The sequence below is a fragment of the Electrona antarctica genome, assembly GCF_951216825.1.
Source record: "Electrona antarctica genome assembly, chromosome: 5".
NCBI classification, from domain to species: Eukaryota; Metazoa; Chordata; class Actinopteri; order Myctophiformes; family Myctophidae; genus Electrona; species Electrona antarctica.
The window spans coordinates 32,876,407-32,899,895 of NC_136810.1; the positions used below are offsets into that span (position 1 = coordinate 32,876,407).

Genomic DNA, 23,489 nt, shown 5'->3' on the forward strand with positions numbered 1-23,489 from the left:
AGCCTGGGCAGAGGCCTTTTGTGGCGGTTCTGGGCAACCGTGGGTCCGACATGGAGTCTAGATGCAGATTTCAGAACATAATTGTAAGGCAGAGGCTTTTGTGCTGGTTCTGGACAAACGGCTATCCGACGAAAATGTATATTTTTCATTTCCTGAAAAATGAACATTTTGGAGTTATGTTTCCTCCGGACCTCTACTTTACTAAATATCCCTTGGAACATCTTAGTTGGCCAACATGTTTTCGGGGTAGTTACCTTAGGTAGTTACCAGGCAACAGTAAACTATGAGCTGCAGTTTCCAATCGTAGGAGAGTTCAGAAATAGAAAACAACTTGGCTAAAGTTAGGCTATCTTTGAATAATTGCCATAATTTATTTTTGTATACCTGGATATTCTCCTTTCATCATTGCATGATATATGGCATCTTTACAAAACACAGAGTCTGCTCAGAGAGAGTACATAATGAAACAGTTCTTGCCACAGATATATGAGGTAACTAACGTAACGTTATATAGATAGCCAAAGTAACTTAAGTTTAACGTTCTCTGTGCTAATGTGTCTGTCAAGTGTCAACTCGACAGTGTTTTCTGTTCTGTCAACAGGCCTTATTGGCGGCTTCTTCCCTATCTTGTCCCGAAGACCCATTACGTGTTCTTGAAAGTCAACTTATGGCCTTTCAGGGACATCTGAATGTGGACTCCATTGACTGGTAGGTGCAACATGTGAAATTCCATAATTGGACACTTGGTGGCCCACTTTGTCAAGTTATTAAAGCACCAGCCTCGGAAACCCAGACGTTTATATTTCCAGGAAGCACTGATTCAGAGACCGAAAGTTCAGTTAGGAATAAGATTCATTGCATGCATGATGTTTATATTTTTTACGTTATTGCAAATGTCTTATATGCACATAATTTCCGACACTGACATCATGCCAATCATAATGAACAGTTGAGAATTTACTCACTTTATGGTGTCCTGTAGGATATCACTTGCAGGAAAACAGGTCAGAGGATGTAACAATTTACATTTATATAATTGAACAGTAACAGAAGGGTTACAAGACGTCGTTTGTGCCAACTGCAGTGGGCATTTTAAATAAGAAAATGTTTAAATAGCTCCACCACCTAATCCCTACAGCCCATCACTGTTGATGAGTTATGGGAATGCATATAGTATTTGAATGCATTTGTGTATTTTATGTAATGATGTTTTGATTGTTGTATACTGACTGTCAGTGTGCCAAAGGCTAATTTATTTATTTTTCTTTACCTTTAATTATTTTAATTTGATTTTGAGGCAACAATTTGTTGATGCAGAACACATAACCTCCATGGCAAAAAGCACTGTGGACACCATCATTGTGGAGCAAGATGAGGTAAAGTATGGTTCTACCATGCTCACATGCGATCACAAGTCAAGTGAACTTACACACAGTAGTGTTAATTTAAAGCTCTATTATGTTGGTCCAATCTATGTGGTATAATGTAGGGCTAATATAAATACAATTGGCATGGTTGTATTTAGCCTCCCTGCTCTTCTTTATTTTTATTTTTTGACTTTTTCCCTTTATTGATAGGGTACAGTAATGGGACAGGAAAGGGGGAGAGAGATGGGGGGGAAGACATGCAGCAAAGGCCGACGGGCTCGGGACTCGAACCCACGACACGCCGTCAGGCTGGACTCCCGGCGTAGGCGACACTATTGAGACATTTAGATCCCGTGTCTACATTGGACACGACCTTTGACACGACCCCGTTTCTGGTTTGACATGAATTTTGACCTGAAGGTCAAATTTTAATTTCTCCCTAGAGCAAGCAGGCAGGCTTAGAAATATATCACCCGGGCCTCAAATCTGGGGTAGAACAGGAAAGTTACATAGTGCAGCTTTAACTCCGGGAGTGTACACATGTAAATGGACCCGTTAAGTGTCCATTTACAGTCTAAGGTACAGGGGATTTTACTGTGTAAATCCCAGAATACGTCCAAATAAAAAATGTGGCTAGAATGGTTGTTTTAGTGCCCTTTACAATGTTATTCCATATTCTCTTCCAGCTGCCCTATAATCGGTTTGAAAAAGCCTACTCCTGTTACAGAAGAAATGCACTAAATTCCTGCTTCAGGTAGGCCTGCAGTAAAGCCGTGATTGATAACTTGGTGAATTAAGCTTCTTTCACAGAATATGAAAAGAGGAATGACAGCCACAAGCAGTTGTACAGTGGCCTTGTTTTGGCAAAATAAAAAAAGGAAAATAACTGACAGAATGACTACAAAGTCACCAGACTGTTTGATCTTTCTTTGATCCGAGTTAGAACAAATATTTCCTGTTTTGTCATTTGGATAGACTATGCAACAGAATCACTGTCCAAATGCTTCTGGAACGTATGCAGACCTTGATTAAAAACAGTCTAAACCAGTGACTTTCTTCTTTTCAAAATCTCATATCTTTCTAAAGTAAACTAAACAGAATAATTAAAGCAGATATAACAAAATCTGAGATGTACCATTTGCATATACTGTAAAAGGCAAAAAATATTTCTTCTCCCCTTCATATTCCCAATTTAGTAAGCCAATTCCAATTCATTGCTTCTCTGATCCTTCCATGAGTCTCCTCCGATATACCCGAGCCATCAAGCCAACCACCTTCTTTTCACCCGACAGTGAAAGGCCTCACTAGGGGGGCATAACGCACATGGAGGTACATGCTATGCTACCCCCCAAACAGGCACCCTGACCGTTTGTAGGGACCTACGCCAGTGACTTTGAAACTGAAATATTTAATCAGTAGATATGAGTGATAAAGTCATGATGACACAGGATTTGAAAAACACATCTGTAATTCCTTTATTGATTAGTTATGGTTAGAGCAGAAAGACAAGGTACAATATTCACTCCAGAAGATGTAGCAACAGCTCCTATTGAAAGAATCAAAATATATTAGTCATGGCTCACACACTATACATTAGTTCAGAACTCGTTATCAAAATGTATAATGGTAATTTAATTTGTAATATGGCAATACTTACCTAAACACAAAGGAGAGTAGGTCAATCACTGGCTCAGCTGACCTAACAAAAAAAGAAGGGGGGATTCAATGCACTACAGATAGTTACAATATTAAAAACCTCTACCTGATACAATCTGGCTTTTGCTTATTGTGGCCTCAAATGGTCATGTTATGATTCAGGTACGCTTCCTCCCAAACTCCCGATGTGGCTGAAATGATATGTTCCAATATCACCGTGCTAATTACATCATCTTCTTTTCCTTTCGGATTTCCCTTCAGGGGTCGCCACAGCGAATCATCTGCCTCCATCTCACCCTGTCCTCTGCCTCCTCTTCTCTCACGCCAACTAACTTCATGTCCTCTTTCACTACATCCATAAATCTTCTCTTTGGTCCTAGAGGAAGCTCTAGGCCTCCTGCCTGCATGGCAGTTCCAACCTCAACATCCTTCTACTGATATACTCTCTGTACATGTCCAAACCATCTGATATACTCTCTGTACATGTCCAAACCATCTCAGTCTGGCCTCTCTGGCTTTATCTCCAAAACATCTGACATGCGCTGTCCCTCTGATGTACTCGTTCCTGATCCTATGCATCCTTGTTACTCCCAGAGAGAACCTCAACATTAGTCTCTGCTACATCCAGCTCTGCTTCCCGTCCTTTCCTCAGTGCGACTGTCTCTAAACCATACAACATAGCTGGTCTCACCACTGTCTTGTACACCTTCCCTTTGGTGCCAATTACATAAAACATAATATTAAATGTTCAATGGTGTCCATCACTGTAACATAAGTGTGAGTGTGTGAGAGAGAGAATATTACCCAATATAACTAGCAGTGGTTTTGTAGGTCAGTTCCCTACACTTATTGATAAATGTAGGCCCTGGTGCCTTGGACACCTACTTCTGCCTGGAACTCATAAGTGTAATATTCCCTGACCAAGCAATAATTATGTCTTTAAAGAGTGGTAGAAGTTGGGGTTCCAATCCCGGGTAGGATATGAAACTTACAGATTTCATCTACCAAACCACACCAGTTGCAACTCCTTGCAATAAAACTGTTTTACGGTCAACCACACCAATGCAACTCCTTGAGTTGCAAGGAGTTGCATTGGTGTGGTTGACCTCAAAATGGTTTTGTAGCAAGGAGTTGCAACTGGTGTGGTTTGGGCTTAAGGAATGGTATAGTCAGCAGTGTTCACAGACAATTCAGGAGGGTTACTACAGTACATAATTCTAGCTTAGGTTATATTAACTGTTTAAAAGGAATTACCTTTTGAGATCTTGTGTCATTTCTACGATGACCTCTGAGCAGGTTTCCATTCGTAGCCTTATTATCAGATAGGTGCAGTTGGCTGTAGCGGGTTTGAGAGAAAGACACTTTGCCCTTTGCATAGTTGCCTCTGGACTGGACCACATAATTGGGCATATATGGGTCATTTGGAGAATTAAGCCTTGAAGAAGAACTTGAATATTTATCACTTTGATGACGAGCACCATCCTGAACAGGACTAGAATATTTTTTTTTGTATTTAAGCAGCTTTGGAGAAGGTCTATAGGCTCTGATGCTGGCCTGATTCTGCAGCATGGAGGGGGGCATTTTTCCTTGACTTTTGGCTGGTACAGGTAGAAACAGGTTGACAGGTGGAATAGGGTTCATGCTGGCTACATTTACAAATCCACCACTCTCTTGAGAACCAACTTCATTTTGTCTTGAGACACTGGGTATACCAGGCTGCAGTGTATTTGGCAGCATATTAGATATAAAAGGCTTCTGGATACCGATTTTGTTTGTCATGAATTTTGGTTCCTGGCTGATGGTGATGTGTTTCTGCAGTGAGGTGTCCGGTTTCTGCTGACCCATTTCCTGTGCAGTAGTGATGGTAGTGGATGGATGAACAGGATGGATTCTTTGGTCACCCAGGTAGCCATCTTGGCCCCTCTGGCCGAAGAGAGAGGTAGTTTGTTTCACATTGCCAACATGTGCTTTGACTGGCTGCTTTATAGATGAGACTTTCTTCTGATAATCAGCAGGATCAGTGACATGTCTATAGACTAAATTGTTATTTAATAGGTAACTTTCATCGTTTCTGGGATTGAGGATAGCCACCTCATTATATTGGTCTATCTTTGGCACATTTAGCGCATTAGCTGAATGCGAAGGAGTTTGAAAACTCACATAGCCACTGCTACTCTGAGGTGATGCCTGGCCTGAGCTTGAATCAAAACCACTTGACATGCCCCACTGGATATCTACCGTCTCCTTGTCCAGGGGGGGTTGATATTTCTGAGATGATGAGGTTGCTTTCCCTATTCCCCTGGGCAGTGGCTTTGGGATGGAGAGATTACCGTGTGGTTTGAACTGAAACCAATAACTTGATGGATGATTCTTTTCAACAGAATAACTTGAGGGGGGCTTTTTTGCAGAGGTGATGTAACCATTTTGATTTGTATTGCTTTCGGTCTGTTGAGCCATTTGTTTACTTTGGCTTTCAAAACTGCTGGAAGGAGATGCATAGTTTGACTGTTGGATATTTGACTCGGAGACAAATCCCAAAGAGGATTCACTTACAGGGCGGTTGAAACCATCAGAGACACTCAAAGTGTTAACCTGGTGTTTGTCCACATGGCCACTAAAAGAAGGATCCTGTGCAGAAAACACACTAGACAGAATTGGTCTTGGATAAGTTACAGACACTCTGTCGAATGGTTTACTTGCGTAATAACTAGGGGCGTATTCCTTTCTTGCTAAATAGGGTCCAGGATCAGTTACAGGCCCTCTGCCAAACAGTTGTTGAGTATCATAATCACTAGTGGTGGAGATGAGACTTTGAGTAGAGATGGTGCTAGGGTTCGCATGAATAGAGAGGCTTTCAGTTGGCATATCATGGGCCATGTCGATGGCCCATTCAGTCTCTTCAGACACCATATTCACAGGTTCAACTTCATTCCAGTCCTGTTCCGGAACGACTTCATTTTGGTCAGGGTTTTCTTCACTAGAATAAGGCCCACCACCAGCTTGGAACTCGTCGCTAGCTTGTTGAGTGTTCAAAAGTCTTTCATTTTCTATCATGTCCCGGGCTGTTTGAAAATGTACTTTCACAGAACTTTCTGGCCTCAGGAAGGTGCTCTTCATCGAGTCCACAAATAGTTTAAAGTCTCTTATTGTTGGGAAACGGATACCCATCGCATCTTCATTTGTTTTCTGTCGTTGCATAAAACCATGAAGGGGCCGTTTAACATCATGGCTAGTACTTCCATATGCAGGTTTTCTTACCACAGGTTCAGTGGAGGTCACATACAATTGCTTTAATTTATCTTCTGGGGCATTAAACTCCTCCATGGGGTTATGGGGGGAACCTTGCATTGGGACGTTTGAAGATACTTCAGTATATAACTGTTGTAGTGGGGTATACACCCACCCTTTACTGTTGAAGTCATCCTCACCAAGAGGATATCCATGTACAATATTGTATCCTAAAAACAGACAATTTATAATCAAATTAAATGTGCTATTGTTCAAATCAATGGAATGTGTAATTGTATCCTTTGAGAGCTGAAATTCCTACCTTTTTGAACACAACAAATGCAGCCCCATAACAGCCAAGAAACCCTGAAAATGTTTACAGGTAGAGAATGAAATTAAAAACTCTTGCCAACAATGTGCCATCATCTGCCATGCATGCACAGGAATCAAACTATCATCCACTCACCCAAAAGGAAGAGCCATAGTAATGAGTCCACACTCCACAGCACCCACTCCCAGCAGCAGCACCAGCAAGCTCCAGACTCAAACTAACAGCTCAGACACTGGTGGTCACTCTATTTCTCATTTCTTTGGAACAGCATGGCTGAGTCCCTGTGTCTTCCTTAACTCTGTTGCCTTCCTCAGAGGAAAAAAAATACTGTATGTACCTCTCTGTGAGGGGAGGAATGATAAGAAAATATGAGCAAGGAATCAAAGGATAGTAAACCTCAACCCAGTGCTTGCTGTTGCTGTGAGCTCAGCTGAGCTGATTATTGACAGCTGTGGCTGGGCGTGAAGATCAATCTAATTACAAAAGCACAGGTGCCCAAGTAGAACCAAAACAACATGACAGGTTGAGATCATCACAACATTTTAATAGGCAAGGATAGTCCTGATAGTAAACATGGTAAAATGCTTTAATTTATAACTATCCCATTTGTTATACAAAACCTGATTTGCAGATGCAAGCATAAATATGTCTCTTGGATGGTTGAGATGTTTGATTAGTTGGTGTTACATTTTTCCATTATGTCACAACAGCTGTGTAAATCAGATTCATGTGAATAAATTTTTTTTTTGGGGGGTGGGGGTCTTTTGGGACTACCTTGTCATTTTTAGAGTTCATGCATTTTGATGTAACCTTTCACAATAGAAAAAATCACACCCGTGTGAACTGAGTGGTGCAGGGACGTCACACACTAACCATAACAACCATGCTCACCTGTACATGGCCCCACGTACAGGTACACACCTGGTACACAGGTACAGGTACACGGGTACATGTACAGGTACACGGGTACAGACAAAGCTGGTTATTGGAGTGGTTTGCACCACTCAAAAATAATTATAAACACGATAAGCTATTATTAGGAGAGACTAAACTAGTATTCATGCGAGTAGAAATTTGACTCATGAGAATGAAAGTCCAGTGCATTGTCTCTGGATCGCTGGTTAACAAGCTGGAGGGTTAGGGTGGTCACTCTATCCTCCAGGTTCCCTTTCACCTCCTCTGTTGCTGAATGTAGAGACCCATATCACTGTCATGGCTATTTGTCAAGGTCTTGTCAGCTACTAAGCACAATTTGGATATCTAAACAGCTAATTCCATTAATAGGAGAAATTGCTTTGATATAATCTTGTAACATATAATATAGGCTACCTGTAAATTCTTGCACATTTTATTTTATTTTATTTTATTCAACATTCTGGTCTAGTCAAATTGAGTTCCCCAACAGGTTACTGGCTTTGCTGTTGACTGAATTAATAATGAGCTCTGTTTGTGGGAGGGGACAGAGGATGGAAGAGGCTCACTGCAAAGAAGAAGAGTGATGGCTTAAAGCTGGATCTGAAGATGGAGATAGCACAGAGGCACTATGAGAGGAAACAGCAGAAGGTAGCACTCATCAAATGGTTGAACTGGCTACAATTTCACAAGACATCACAGGCTGGTAGGTAGACAGTTTGGCATATAATCTCATCCAAAATGTAAGAGATTTGTGGCAGAATTCTGTGCTACTGCAATTTCATTCAATGTGTAGTGTAATTTTTGGAATGACAACACAGTTTGGGATATTTCTTTTCAATTTAGCTGCCATTGAGAAGCTTCGAACGGTCTTAAGCCATGTCCACCTTAAACCTATTATAGTTTCATGGTGCCACATTGTACAGGAGTCAAAGAAGACAAAAGAGTACATTGAGGTACGCCATTCTCATACAATATGCCCTTTTAGAAGTTCTCAATTTGTTTAAGTGGTGTACCGGTATGTACAGTATATTGTATGTTTTTGCTTGTGCTTGTTAAGTGTGTCCTCAACCAGAAGTTGGACTTGGATTTAATTGAAATGGACAGCAACGAACATCAGACTGGGGAAGGACTTTCCATGCTCCCAAGCAAGCTTTTGCTAAAGGTAACCCCTCGCCCACATTTCCCATATTACAATGTTTCATCCGCTTTCATTGTCTCCACCAGGCCGAAGGCATGGGGAGAGAGTATGTTTTGCACTCCGTCCGTCCGTCCATGTGTGTGTGTCCGTCCGTCCGTCTGTGGACAGCTAATCTCCGGCACCGTTGGCTTGATCGCAGCCATACTCTGGACACACAGTCCCTGAATGCCACAGCTGAACCTCTGAACCGCTTTGTGCAAAAAAATTTTTTGGACTACACCTACAGATTTTGTCCAAACATCACGCAAATTGGTACACAATCTCTCTAGAGCCATTCAACGAAACTGGTCTTTCAGATTTGTCAGACTCCATCCTGATTAGCTAATATTGGCTTCCAAAGTTTGCAGGAGTGCTCAGTTTCAAACAAAATGCCGCAAATCATGAACACATTGTGTGATTTCCGTGAAATTGTGCACGCACATTCCCACTAGGCCGAGGAAGAAATACCACTGGAACATTTTCAACTCAGCCTCATGGTGGCGCTATAACTGGCCGATTAGTGTTTTTACCTCTAACTGCATGTATCTGTGTAAAACTTTGTATGCCAACTCCCTAGAGGCCAAGGAAAAACCTTTGCCTGGAATTTTTCACATCTGCTCTTTATAGCGCCACCAGGAGGCTGACATATGTAAAACACATTTTCTAATATAACTCCTCCAGATTTTATCCACATTTCTCATAATCCATCCTGATTGTCTATGGCTTCTAAAGTTTTCAGGAGTAGCCCGCGTTGTACCCGTTTTGTACTCCTCAACGCAGCGTCCTATTGCGGTGAAACTGCATGCATATTCCCACTAGGCAGAGGAAGAAATGCCACTTGTTTCCCATGAGACAGTTTAGTTCAATCACACAGAGATGGCCATGGATTTAAAGCTGTGCTGTTTACTTGAGCTCAATAAGACTTAAGGCATTTATACATTAGGTCATAGGCCTACATAATGCACAAAACCTCAAGTGGATTTTGCTGAAAATATGCACCATGTCCATTTGAGGTCAATTGGACTAAGTCAGTTGTAGTCTATCATGTGGTCCATTATGGCCTATTATCCATTATTATGGTAATGTAAAGGTTCTGTTTATGAAGCAATACTTGTTTCAGAGTTGCCCCTGTAGTTTAGTGCATACATACAAATAATGACTTTAGAATTGCTTTGGATGACTCATCTGTTGATTAGATGATTGTTTGCAGGGTTGTTTAAGGAGAAATAATAATATCTGATTTCACTGCTTGATTACTGCCACCGACTGCCAGTGGTATTATACTTAACATCTTCCAGTAGCCTATGTTTAAGATTCCAGAGAGGGTTGTACCTTAAGTGTTGTGACACCAGTCTGTCTTAACACCCTGTTTGTTTCAGTGGGTTTACAATGTTCTAGCATAGAGTCATTTTATCATCATGTCATTGATTGTTCTGCTGTTTTCATCAAACACCTCTCCTAATGAATATATATCCCCTTACTATTACTATGTTTGGAGAGAGAAAGTGGCTCTTTGTACCAATGGAGTTGGCAGGGTAGTGCAGTGGGTACAGCAGGGCGGTGGCTGAGGGGCCAATCAGCCCAGCCCTTTTTGTTATTGGTGGCTAGGTGCCTCTTTTAGGCTAGCCAGACATTCACAGACATGTGAATGTCTGGCGGACCATCAATTCATCTGGACTGGTTTTTCCAGGCATATGGACTGCAAATGTTTAGCACACAATAGCTCCACAACTCTTACATACAAAAAATAACGTCACCCACTTCTTAATATTACTACATTAGGGGTCCAAATCAGCACTACCTCAGGCTCTGATTTGTAGTGTACTTTCTTGGTGGATATAGTCTAGAGTAGACAATACTACATACTAACATACTGTACATGTTTTTGTAGGTACAGTAATAGTATACAGTTGACTGGGTTCTGTCTTGTGAAAAAAAGAATGACAATCAGCAGGGCATCCTCTTTTACTGATGTATAAAGCATTCCAAAATGTACATCTCCACTTATCACTCCTCTCAACATGTTGCATGTCTATTTGTCTTCAGGTCTTTCAGTGTCTTGACTTGAAAGAGCAGATGAACTGTGCTGAAGTGTGTTGCAAATGGAAAGCAGTCATTCAGTCAGGCTCACTGTGGAGTCGGGTCTGTATCATGCTTGTACTAGTATTTAACTGATAATGAATTATTTTTGTAATATATTTTTCAAACAAAACAACAAACAAAATAATTTGTACATTTTGGGCCTTTCAGATCAACTTTTCCGTGGAGAAAGACTGGATAACAGACATCATAGTGAAACAGATTCTACAGCAGTACCGTCCATTTGTGATCCATCTCAACATGCGTGGATGCACAACTTTAAAGTGGACCAGCTTTTCATGCATCAGTAAGTGCATTCTGGCACTGTACCTGTGATATTTAAAATGAAAACACACTAAAATATCATCTCATCATCTAAGAGTACAAAAGTTTATATATTCTTAATATTTTTATGAAAAATACAACACACAAAAATACTGAAAAAGTTAGTTTCTCCATCTGATACAGACTGCTTTTCCGTGAATGTGAAAAAGGAAAATGAAGAGCCTTTTTTAAGTTCATAGCCTGATGATCTGGTACTTCTGGGGTGTTCTCAAGTGACCCGGCTCCAGTTCTTCCTCCAGCTCTCCCTGTGCTTCCATAGCCGTGTCCCAGAGTTCAGGGTCCGTCTCACTTGGGTCTGTCTGGCCACGCTGTCTGGGGCACTCTCTGTTGTAGGAATGCACATATTCCTCCACACTCTCTCCAGCGTACTCAACAGGGGAGCGGCACAGCAGGCCAGAGTGGGACACTCCCGGGTGCAGGCGCAGCCAGTACACCATGTAGTGAATGCTGCGAATATCATCATATATATATTTTTTTCATTATGTGTTTATATTTGTGTCATAACCTTAATGGATACTTTATAAGCAGTGGAACCCACCTGTAGTCACACACCCAGGGGTTTCCTTCCAACTTGAGCTTGGACAGGAAGTAAAGATCTTCTAGAACCCCATACTGGAAAGAGTGCAGACTGTTGTCAGACAGGTCTAAATCACGCAAATGCAGGAGGCCGGACAGGGAGCCTGGAGTAGAGGGGAAATGAAAATAGAGGGGTAAGCGTGAGTACAGGGTGTATATAAAGCCATTTCGTTGCGCAGATTACTACCTGAAAAACCTGTCAGTCCGTCGATCTGTCCGTCACACCTCCATATATGGCCGCCAGTACCTCACGCCTCGTGACACGTCACGCCACCACATATGGCCGTCAGTCCCTCACGTCTTGTGACACGTCACAACACCATATATGGTCGTCAGTCCGTCATGCCTTGTGACACACTCCATATATGGCCGTCTCCATATATGAAGATCACGACACTGACATCATCAAACCCTGGATAAAAGACTGGATCATCACCTGGATCTGCATATATGGAGCCGGCCAGCAACTCTACATCTGACCTCAAACCCTTCTCTGATCTGTTCTGACATTCCGTATGTTGATCCTTCCTGTCCTTCCTCTTTGATGTCTCCCTTTTGCCTGATACCTGTCCATTCAAACTCTAGACGGGCCCGTCCCAAAGTTATTAGTGCAGCCGTGCCCGGCAGCCGGCAAAAAATAGAGTTCTCAACAGGCCCGAAAATTAAGGCCCGGCCCTACCTGGGCCATCATCAAACCCTGTACACTCAAGACACTGCCCCCGCTGCCACCCTTAGATCTCCATATATGGAGCTGACCTGTTCTGACATTCCATATGTTGATCTGACTGCATCAAACCCTGTATACTCAAGACACGCTCCATATATGGCCAGACCTCATCAAACTGTACACTCAAGACACTGCCCCTGCTGCCACCCTTAGATCTCCATATATGGAGCTGACCTGTTCTGACATTCCATATGTTGATCTGACCTCATCAAACCCTGTACAGTGTACACTCAAGACACGCTCCATATATGGCCAGACCTCATCAAACCCTTTACACTCAAGACACTGCCCCCGCTGCTACCCTTAGATCTCCATATACGGAGCTGACCTGTTCTGACATTCCATGTTGATCTGACCTCATCAAACCCTGTACACTCAAGACACTGCCCCCGCTGCCACCCTTAGATCTCCATATATAGAGCTGACCTGTTCTGACATTCCATATGTTGATCTGACCTCATCAAACCATGTACACTCAAGACATGCTCCTTATATGGCCAGTACAGAATTCATTCCATGTTGATCTAACCCCCCATGCCAAAGCGCCAGAGCTCGCCCAGCAGTCAGCCGTCAACGAGGCGGATGCGTGCTTCTCGCCCTTAGGCGTCTTACTGGTAGTAGTCGTAGTAGTAGTACTAGTAGTCGCCGTAATAGTCCTTTTTCAGTTGTATATTCAGAAAGAAACTTGTGTGATAGGGTTCTTTGCAACTCTCGCCATATACCTCCATCTCAGTAAAAATCTGTACTATTATACAGTATACCTGGAGTTCAGACAAGAAAATAAAATAAGATTTAAGACAAGCATTGGCGTAATGCCAATGCTTGGCTTTTGGGTTTGTTTAATTTGGACATTGAAGTTAATTGTAAACATGTGTTTTTCTGTCACTGTCACTTTGAGACATTCCTTCCCAGAAACGTCCCATGAAGTTCTGGCATGGACTCATGCATCACATGATGTTGACACTTGACAGTCTTTGTTTTTGTCAATTTGAAAAGACAACACATACTTTTCAAACACAGTATAAACCCAAGCAGGCTACATTTTACAGTATTATGAATAGAAACATAGGTTGTTGTACTGAACTCTATTCCACCTTTCTCTCTCCCTCCTCAAAGGGGAACCCACAAGAGTGCGCACGCAAACTTGCATACCTGTGTCAATGCGCGTCAGGTTGTTGTTGCTGAGGTTGAGTGTCCTCAGACTCATGGCTTCCTTGAAATCTCTGGCCCTGAGGTGATTGATTCTGTTATGGGACAGGTCCATTTCAACAATATCATCTGGAATACCTGTAGGAACCTCTATTAGACCTGGAGAGAAGAGTGAGAGGGAAAGGAATCACACTACCACGTTGCTTTTGTGAATTTGTCATTTGTGGTTCTAATATTTATTGCGTAATTAGCGCTGTTGCATTTTTCATCTGTATGACAGTGTTCTTGGGACAATATAGGCGAAGACAGTTCAGCACATAAGAGTTTGACATCCCCTGGGCTCTTTGGCAGGAACAGCAACTGGAAAACTGGCGCTGGGCCAGATTCAAGCTCTGCCCCATACCTTGCATACTTACTGTACATCCAGGCCCTCAGCCAATACTCTTGCATTATAGCAATCAGATCAAGTTAGGCAGTTTAGTTGTACTTGCTGGTGAGAACTTTATTTGACCAATAGCTTATTTATCATGAGAAACGAAGAGCATACACAGCAAAATCCTCAGTGTTATTCCAACTACCATAAAGTGTGATTGATCATGATAAATGAAGCATGACGCTTCATAGCAGTAAATTGGAAACTGCTGTCAAACGAACAGTCTTTGTCTGCCAGCTATGAGTCTGCCTCTGACAATCCTCTAAAAGAAGTGGAGGGTTTGTCATTCCAGTGGGGTGACTGTTGGGATATTTAATCATGTACATACGCGTTTTGTGAAACAGCCCAAGAAGTATTTACCAAACCCCCCTGCGTAGGAAACACCTGCACACTAATGCATGCACATTACACTGCCGCTTGTGAACCAACCTTTGTTTCTGCAGTCCAGACGTGGCCGGGGGAAGAGGTATGTGTGGCAGGAGGTGGTGGCATCTGGCTTGGTGCGGATTGGAATTGGAAGGGGGTCCAGAGGTCCCAAAAGCGGCTCTGTTTCATCGCCCTGGGCATCGTTGGTGGGGTCTGACTTGCGGCACAGATGCTCAGGGTCGACCTGCTTCAGCTTCCTGCTTTTCAGCCTGACAGGTTCTGCACACCTGGCAGATGAAATGATAATCAGTCACAGTGTCATCCTTGTGCATCTCATAAGATACACGAGGAAATCATGTGACACATGAGGAAAATGGGATGCTGTCTTGGTGGGTGTTTTTTTTGCAATACATATTTCCAAGGCACTTGTCTTAAAGAACGGGGCAGCGGTGGATCAGGGGTAGAGTGGCCAGATGGTAACCGCAAGGTTGCCAGTTCGAACCCGGGCTCCCCCAGAGTTAGTGTCGAAGTGTCCCTGAGCAAGACAGTGTCTTGAACCCCTAATTGCTCCTGATGTGCAGGTTGGTGCCTTGCATGGTTTCCGCTGCCATCGGTGTATGAATGTGTGTGTGAATGGGTGAATGTAATGCACAATCTCTGTAAAGCGCCTTGGATAAATGTGCTATATAAATGCACCATTTTCCATTTAAAGAACCATACCGGCCATTTTGTTGTCTATTCACAACTTTGACATATAGTAAACCCTTTATTTTTTAGATTCTGTTTGTTTACTTTTAATTCATATAGTCATTAAACATTGCAAAACTTTCCTGAATAATCAAGTCAGTGTTTGCTAAACATCATTTTGTGATTAAGTTCTGGATGTTTTAATTTAGTTCATAAATCGTATTTGCTCGAGGGAATATTTTCAGCCACACTTTTCAAATCACAAACCACAGTATGCGGAAAAGGGTTGGCAGTAATACTGTATGCTATGAGTCATAGTCAATGGGCTAACCATGCCAGACCACCAGTACGATCCTTTAAAGGACATGTTCCCCAGTAGAATAATGAGCAATCGATTGCTGTCTGTACCAAGTTGACCAAATCATTCACCTGGCATGATTTCCTAGGTTGCGGTTGCTCGGGACCTGTAGGGTGCGTATGAGACTGTCCATCGTGCAGAGGCAATTCCAGGGATTATCGTAGATGCGGAGGTAGCGCAGGTTGGGCATGGGGATGAGAGCCTCCTCGCTCAGCGTGCTCAGTTTGTTGTGCTGCATCAGCAGGGTGGTGAGGTGGGTCAGGCCCTGGAAGGCCCCTTCCCCCACCACGGAGATGTGGTTCTGCTGCAGGTCCAGGCTCTTTAAGCCCTCGTAGCCGACGAAGGCCCCGTCGCGAAGGACCTTTATCCGGTTGCGGGCTAAAAGCAGGTGGCTGGGTTTCTGGGACCAGGAGTCTGAGGCGGGGATGGCGACAAGGCGTTGACCCTGGCAGTCCACAAAGACACCGGTGGAGTCTCTGGACTCCGAGCAGGCAGCCGCCACACGTCTGGTTGGGCCTGATCTGCCATGGCGCCCACTACCTCTTACCCTGTTATGACGTGGAAAGAAAAACATTTCTTACTATAGTTGTGAGAACAAAATAATGGTGTCAAATAATTTAGATTGAACAGTACATAGATTCAGACTCAACAGTAAACTCTTACAAAGTAATATCTAATTTGTGTACGACGATTCAACGAAGTATAAATTGGGTTTCAATTAGACTTTACCTGTCTCTGGTGAGGCCATGCCTGGCTCCTTTGAGCCCTTTGCCCCTCCCTCCTCTTTTGATCTGGGTGGATGGAGGAAGCAGGAGCAGGAAAAAGAGCGCCAATAAGGAGGATTTCATGTGCATTCTGAGGTCAGCTGCTATTCTCTTTTCAATGGGAAGAGCTGGAGATTTTGGAAAGGACGGTTAGGAAAATAGACTTGGAAACAGAAGCAAAAGGGGTCACGGGTTAACAGTGTTATTGTTGATGAGACACAGCTGCTGCTGCTGGAGACAGCATGTTATATAAGAAAGTTCCAGAATATACGCATTGCTTTGATGTGCAGCCTAAAAACCACAAGGCTACATTCCTTATCATCTGACCTGGAAAGCTATTTGAGAGCACTAAATCATAGCTGTGAAGCTAAATGTATTACATTGTCATGTGCTATACACTAACACATCATTTTTCATACTTAAAAGTATACTAATCCCACTCTCACTCTCTGCTTCTCTCTCTCCCTTTTTCTTCCTCTTACTCTGTCATAGGTAAGTGCAGAAATCTACAGGAGCTCAACCTCTCAGAATGCTCCAATATCACTGTAAGTGAATCACTGCACACATTACTGACAATGCCTATAATCACATACCTAATCCTGCCTGTGTATGCTTGGTGATACAGTACATTTTGTCGTCGTCCCCCCCTCCCCCTCCATTACAATCAAAAGTCAAATTACGACCACATGTTAATCCTGACACGTGGCTCTTAGTAATCTGGTTCTTTATAGTACACCTACCATCATTCTCAAAAGGTAGCGCAATACCAGGGAGTTCCATTCAATGTAATGAACTTTTGTACCAATTTTTTGTACCCACTGTGGTTTATACCGTCCATTGTGGTTACAAACATGACGTCCATGCCTTGTCTAATAGGATATGATGGTCCAGAGAATTCTTGAAGGGTGTCCCAACCTGCTCTACCTGAACCTCTCGTGCACACATGTGACAAACCGAGGTCTGAGAGAGCTGTCCAGGTAAACCTCTGCAGTCTAAGGATCTGACATTAGACCTCATTGTTGCCAACCTCTAGACTTTTTTGGTTTTATGATTTTTCTATTGTCTCCAAGCCCACCCAACTGAACCAAATTGCCCCTTTTCATTGGCCTCCTGCTAACGTGTTCCCAGAAAAGACACTGTTTCTGTTTCCCCAAAGTGCAGCCCACTGCCAACTTGTATTTCATGTCAGAAACTAATGCTTGGTGCCTAGTGCCATTATGTGATTAACCACTTTGAACCTGACGTCCCTATTTTGGGCATATTCAAACATTTTCGAACCTAGCAGAATTAAAATTAAAACCCTTTTAACTTAAAACGGTTGGATCTACAGTAACACCCAGAAAGTGAGGGTGACTACAATAGCAGACCACTGTCACGATTGAGACCACCATGTTATCCCATTTTTCCCCAGGGCATTTTAGCATTAATTAAAAATTAGAAATATTCTCGTAACAATGCATGTCTGCACTAGTGGTCACCTGAAGTTATTAGCTCTTTCGTTAGTTCTCTTATAGTCATTCTTAATGCTCTTCAAAGGGTTCATGGAGAAATTCATATTACAGGACAAGAATTTGAAAGCATTTTCATTCCTTTATAGATACTGTCACCTCTTCTCTTCCAGAGTACATGCCCATCTAAAATCTTTTTTCCAGAAAATATCTTAGAACAACTGAAAGCTTAAATAAAAACCATTTGGTCTTTTATTTACCGTATTACTAATGCTATAGCTGGATTTCCAGGAACTGTCTCAGCTTGCAGTACCTGAGTCTGGCCTACTGCTACCAATTCACTGATAAAGGCTTACAGTACCTTACCACAGGGAAGGGATGTCACAATCTCGTCCACCTCGACCTCTCCGGCTGCACTCAGGTCAGTGGGTCTGCTCCTCTTCGTCTTATATGTTCTCTCTACATGAGTTGCAGCTGTAGTCAGGTCCCTGCTTTTTTTTGCCTTTCCCAACAAGCCGAGTATTCAGTTTCCCTGGGATAAGTTGAGTCACTCGCCTCTACTTGGACTGGTTAGGCCTTCTGGTCTCTTACTGTACACAGCTCAGTGCCTGCACAGTGCTCAAACTCTGTTTAGTCGCCAGAGAAGCTCTGGAAGGTTGTGCAAAGAGAGAGAGAGAGCAAAAAAGGGGACTGTAGCCAAGAGGAGGGCTTAGATTACACACCAAACCATGACCCACCCACCCACCACGTGCACACTACATAACATCACACACATCCACCGCAACTTTTATAAACATGTATCGTCCCTGAGTGAGTGTTGGTTTGGTTCCAGGTGGTGTGGTTTCACTCTGCTGGCCATGATAAAGTGATGAAATAAAGACAAACTGTAACCAGAGAAATGGTTTAGATTTTCAACATATACACACTCCACATTCTTGCCTGGTTTCCTCTTTTCCCCAGATGACGGTGGATGGTTTCACATATATCTCTGCTGGATGCACTTCACTCAAACATATTGTGATCAATGATATGCCCACCCTGTCAGATAAATGTGTCATGGTAAGGATGTTCTCACCTAAAACACCAATAATGTATCCATAACCACATAAAGCAATTTCTAAATACACTGCATTTTTGCCTTACAACGAAGTATTTAGGGAGTAAGTGGTTTAAGATTGTCCTCACGTAAACATGCATATTGCATAATGTATCCACTCTGGAATGTTCAACAGAGACTACTCTTTAGAATAGAGTTGATATTGCCTACTTGGAAATAATAGTTTGTTAAAATACCAATTCAATGTTAAAATAAAAGAAGACGTTAATCTGAATGATATCTTTTTCAACAGGCACTGGTTGCCAAGTGCCGCTATTTGTCTGCTGTCTCACTGCTAGACACTCCTCATCTGTCAGACGATGCCTTCAAAGCCATCGCTGAAGTGGCCAAACTGAGAATATTCAGCACAGAGGGTGAGACAGTGTTGGAGTGTGCAACTGTGACCTGAGGTGTTCATTTCCAACCAACCTCTGTTAATCACATTCCAAAACCTTCATAATCTCCCTAACTTCTCTCGTGTGTGCTGTCGTCTTCTAAGAGCAGAGGCTTGGCCTTTTAGGCCACTCAATCTAAGATTTGACCCAAAAGATATTGCAATAGTAATCGGTTTTTTATGATCCTAGGGTCATCCAAATAACATATTAATAATTGATTATTTTATAAATTTTGGATCATGGTAAATTCAGGGGTTGAACGTTGGGGTACCATTGAAAACTAGGGGTTATTCAGCCATAGCCGTTTTCACAAATGTGATGAGGTCATCACATTTGGGCACAATTGGGCTGGCTGAGTGGCTATGGCCGAAGGAGTGTTTTTCGTGCAAAACTAATGCTTGGAATGGGTTCAGAATCATGAATAACCCCTACGTTGACATGTCACATGGTACTTAAAGAATGTGAAATGTTTGCCTTATATAGGTTTTCAATGGTACGCAACATTCAACCCCTGAATTTACCATGATCCAAAATGTATATAATAATCAATTTTGAATGTTATTTGGATGACCCTTTTTAGCTTAGCTTGACTGGCCTATTTGGAACAGTTTGTGTGTGTGTGTGTGTAAGTACACTGTATGTAATCTATGTTTATCCCCTCATAAGTAGACCAATTAAAGTCAATAAATGTGTTGAAAATTGGACAATAGTTTATGTATGCATGTAAAAAGGGGTCTTGTACTGCACTTGGTTATGCAAAACCAGAGTAGGATATGATCATAATTTATGCTATTTCAGGGGGGGGACGGGGACGGGGGGGGGGACTCCTGCTCTAGTAAAATATTATTTGAATCATGTCTGGTCTGTATTCTTTTTTATATTATATAGTCAGAGCATGTTTATTCACAAGCATAAGTAGCTTAAGCATACCTAATTACTTCTAAACTATCAATATAATCCTTTTAAAACATTTCATCTATAGTGCACTTTACATTTGAACCAAATCTCAGTGCTAGAGTGAAACACATGAATACCTATTTCTGCGGCAGGCAATGACCACATGACGGATGTCAGTTGGAAGGCCCTTTGTCGTAGCTCACAGGGCCTCCGAAGGCTCCACGCCGCAGACTGCCCCAGGATGACCGACGCCAGCCTCAAATCCATGAGCACACTGAAGAACCTGCAGTACCTGGACATCTCACATTGCAGCAGGTATGTGTGTTGTCTATGTGTATGACATATTGACATTTACCCTTTGATGATGAAGCACTGTGAATGATAAATAAGAAACCCCACTCTTTGGCATTATTTTTTCGCAAATGAATGTTTAAGGGTAGGAGATGTGGGGATGCGCTACCTGACGGAAGGCGCCTCAGCAACTAAATTGCGAGAGCTGAACGCGAGTCACTGTAGCCGCATCAATGACATCTCTGTCAAGAGGATTGCCCAGAGGTATTTGTCTGCACGCACGCACAGACGCACGCACACACACACACACACACACACACACCTTGCACCATGGTCTGCTGTGCAAAGATACTGAGTGCTGTGTGTGTGTGTGTGTGTGACCAATTCATCACCAGGTTATCTAAGCTGTACCAGCTCAATGTGAGCTATTGTGAGAACCTGAGTGACAATACCCTAGAGTGGCTGAGTGGCAGCTCCATCACCTCTCTTGACATCAGCGGATGTAATATCCAAGATCAGGTACTCTGTGTGTAGGCTGTGTGCTCACAAGTTCACTGTAAACATCTGATTGAAAAGAATTCTCTTTGTAAAATGACAGTGTGTGCCTTTTTAGCGAAGACTCTTCATTTGCCTGTTTAGGGACTGAGTGCACTGGAAGGAATTCACTTGAAGAAGATGGTTCTCGCCGAGTGTGCCAATATTACTGACATTGGCATAGAGGTACAATTCTAGCTATATTGACACTCCAAGTGAGTCACATTTGTATCTTTTACATGAGTGTGCTCATTTGGTCTTACAGTTTGTACATACACTCATACTCATATTCCAGAGACGTAAAAACATCAAAGGTCAGACACGGTGCCAAAATTTGAGATTAAAATACTTTATTTAATGCATGTGCAACAGTGACAGACTCTGCCAGACTGTTTTTCTCTTTTATTGTCTCTTTTTTATTGTGTGTGTGCAAATAACCTTAAACCTAATATGCAAGATCAGAGGATGTACAGAGGTTTGGACAGAATCTGGCAGGGATAATTAGCAACCAATTAAACATACATAATATACATTCATGCAGCAGGATGACCAAAGTAGTAGTGCAAATAGCAGTAAATACACTTGTGAGCTATAGCAATCCTGAGCTAGATAGATACTATCAAAAAACTGTAGGTGTATAAAGATATACAAATTTACAAATGTGTCCAAAACAAACAAACAGGCAAAAAACTGCTACACACTGCTGTTGGTGAGTGTGTAGGTTAAAGACAGCTGGGTCCTTGTTCAGAGCTCTAATAGATTTAGGGAAAACTGAGTCCCTCTGCGGTGGCTTTGTGGCAGCGTAGGCGTTTGCCTGACCGCAGCAACAAAAACATTACATTGCTGGAGTGGTGGGAGTCCTTTATAATTCTTCTATGAGTCATGAACATATGTCAAACTAGAACTGCACTCTGTCGAGTACCTACTTGCTTGTTGCACACAAGTATACTAGTGCGCAAGCAGAGCGTGCAAGTACTGTAGACCGCTACACACATTCAAATCTCAGCCTCTCTGTGAAAGAACGTTTGCAATATTGAATTATTAGGTTTAGCTATTTGCTACGTACCTTGCTTTTGGAGGGAAACAAAGTAGTATTTTGAAGTATGGTAATGATTACTTATGCCTGTTATGGCAGTGGTGTCAGATTACATACATTTATACATGCATTACCTTTAGTCCACCCGACACTGAAACATGTCATCGTTACGCCACCATCGATAACCAATTATACCCTGGCATTGGTACATATATTCATCACGTCATATGCTCATATGTTTATATATGTATATGTCTATATGTATGTATATGTAATTTCTGAGTTGGTTAGTGGTATAATGTGGTTACTCGGGTGGTTTGATGCGTATGTCCCTTTAATCCACCCGACACTGAAACATATCATCATTACGTCACCATCGTAAACCAATTATACCCTGGCATTGGTACATATCTTCATCACGTCATGGGACATACGCGGAAAACATACCTGCACGGTCTGCTTCCGTATGTCCCGTGCCAGCATATGACGTCATATATTTTGCTGCTAAGGGACATTGGTACATATCTTCATCACGTCATGGGACATACGCTTCGTAGCATGACGGAAAACATACCTGCACGGTCTGCTTCGTGCCAGCATATCATATGCTGCTAAGGGACATACGCATCGTAGCACCTGACTGATAACATTACTTGCACGCTCTGCTTGCGCAAGTAACAACAACAACAGGGCTTATGGCCATGGGACTGGATCGCAATGAGAAAAACAAATATGCCGTGCATTGCCGTCTCTTGTTTGATCATCTCTCATCTGTTATTAAAATCACCATTTACGTATTTTTCTCTGAGATGTTCTGCAAGCAAGTGAAAGGCCTGGAACACCTTGATGTGTCTCACTGCGTAGCGCTGTCTGACCAGGCCATCAAATTTCTCTCCTTCTACTGCAGAGGTTTAGTCACACTACAAATGTCGGGTTGTCCCAAGGTAAAACACAAATACAGTTATTTGAAGTGTCAGTTCAGTGAATCTTCAGACTTCTATGTGCTCTGTGCTCCCAACCCCCTCCCCCCCATTTCATTCCACGCCACGTTTTACCACCCTCCATTTTCTTCTTTCCACCCTCATTCCAGATGACGGATGTAGCGATGCAGTACCTGACATCTGGGCTGCACTACCTGCGAGAGTTGGACGTGAGTGGCTGTGTGCTTCTCACCGACCGCACGTTACGATACCTTGAGAGGAACTGCCCTCCCCTCCGCTTCATCACGATGGCCTACTGCACCGGCATCTCCAAGTATGCAACACACACTGCATGCAAAACAATGCATTTTTAACTTAACTGAACTTATACATGCAGCATGTGCTTCTGGTGCACTGCAGTGGAGGCTGTTTGTGATAAATGCACATATGTGTTCCATCAGGCTGGCGGCCTTGAGGCTGCAGCCACGTGTGCAGCACTGGGAGCACAGCAGTGATGACCCTCCCTATTGGTTTGGATACAACAATGTGGGCCAGATGGCACATCCAATAAGAATGGCCGACAAGACTGATGACACCTGGGAGGAGGATGGGGAGCGAGCGCTCAGCGACAATAAGAGCAGGAACTGAAGATAGATTAAGACTGACCCTTGAAACTCCTCACACGTGGCTTTATAATACATACATATTGTACAT

At 42.7% G+C, this 23,489-nt stretch overlaps 2 protein-coding genes and 1 long non-coding RNA gene across 5 annotated transcripts; 1 reads left to right on the top strand and 2 right to left on the bottom strand.

Annotated features, from left to right (window-relative positions):
- Nucleotides 1–416: 416 nt before the first annotated feature.
- fbxl13 (F-box and leucine-rich repeat protein 13) lies at nucleotides 417–23,434 on the top strand (the record flags this gene model as incomplete). The annotated part of the gene is made up of 21 exons (XM_079502282.1): nucleotides 417–491; nucleotides 602–708; nucleotides 983–1,004; nucleotides 2,054–2,121; nucleotides 8,046–8,200; nucleotides 8,341–8,450; nucleotides 8,555–8,659; nucleotides 10,721–10,816; nucleotides 10,925–11,060; nucleotides 16,651–16,703; nucleotides 17,035–17,135; nucleotides 17,898–18,027; nucleotides 18,567–18,665; nucleotides 18,956–19,076; nucleotides 20,147–20,309; nucleotides 20,430–20,549; nucleotides 20,681–20,804; nucleotides 20,925–21,005; nucleotides 22,665–22,799; nucleotides 22,946–23,109; nucleotides 23,237–23,434. The coding sequence occupies 21 exons, from the start codon at nucleotides 417–419 to the stop codon at nucleotides 23,421–23,423; spliced, it is 2,352 nt and encodes a 783-aa protein (XP_079358408.1). The 3' UTR covers nucleotides 23,424–23,434.
- Nucleotides 2,818–7,049, bottom strand: LOC306923828. Of its 2 annotated transcripts, none has more exons than XR_013790108.1 (5): nucleotides 6,718–7,049; nucleotides 6,574–6,617; nucleotides 4,278–6,481; nucleotides 3,025–3,066; nucleotides 2,818–2,913 (listed from the first exon to the last, which is right to left on the bottom strand). It is a non-coding gene; the product is annotated as an uncharacterized lncRNA (long non-coding RNA). The 2 variants fall into 2 exon arrangements; XR_013790109.1 differs by having other exon boundaries at nucleotides 2,818–2,910; nucleotides 3,021–3,066.
- On the bottom strand, nucleotides 11,108–18,086 carry LOC306923825 (leucine-rich repeat-containing protein 17-like). Of its 2 annotated transcripts, none has more exons than XM_079502152.1 (7): nucleotides 17,973–18,086; nucleotides 16,124–16,286; nucleotides 15,466–15,942; nucleotides 14,413–14,636; nucleotides 13,554–13,709; nucleotides 11,637–11,778; nucleotides 11,108–11,545 (listed from the first exon to the last, which is right to left on the bottom strand). In XM_079502152.1, the coding sequence occupies exons 2-7, from the start codon at nucleotides 16,246–16,248 to the stop codon at nucleotides 11,272–11,274; spliced, it is 1,398 nt and encodes a 465-aa protein (XP_079358278.1). In that variant the 5' UTR covers nucleotides 16,249–16,286; nucleotides 17,973–18,086; the 3' UTR covers nucleotides 11,108–11,271. The 2 variants fall into 2 exon arrangements, with proteins under 2 accessions (XP_079358278.1, XP_079358279.1); XM_079502153.1 differs by having other exon boundaries at nucleotides 17,968–18,082.
- Nucleotides 23,435–23,489: the final 55 nt, after the last annotated feature.

Excerpts from the sequence above, each read along its gene's own strand:
- LOC306923825 (XM_079502152.1), bottom strand. The coding sequence starts at position 16,248 with ATGCACATGAAATCCTCCTTATTGGCGCTCTTTTTCCTGCTCCTGCTT. Across the intron at positions 15,943-16,123 it reads CATGGCCTCACCAGAGACAG|GGTAAGAGGTAGTGGGCGCC; the intron begins GTAAAGTCTAAT and ends ACGTCATAACAG. Across the intron at positions 13,710-14,412 it reads TCTGGACTGCAGAAACAAAG|GTCTAATAGAGGTTCCTACA; the intron begins GTTGGTTCACAA and ends TCTTCTCTCCAG.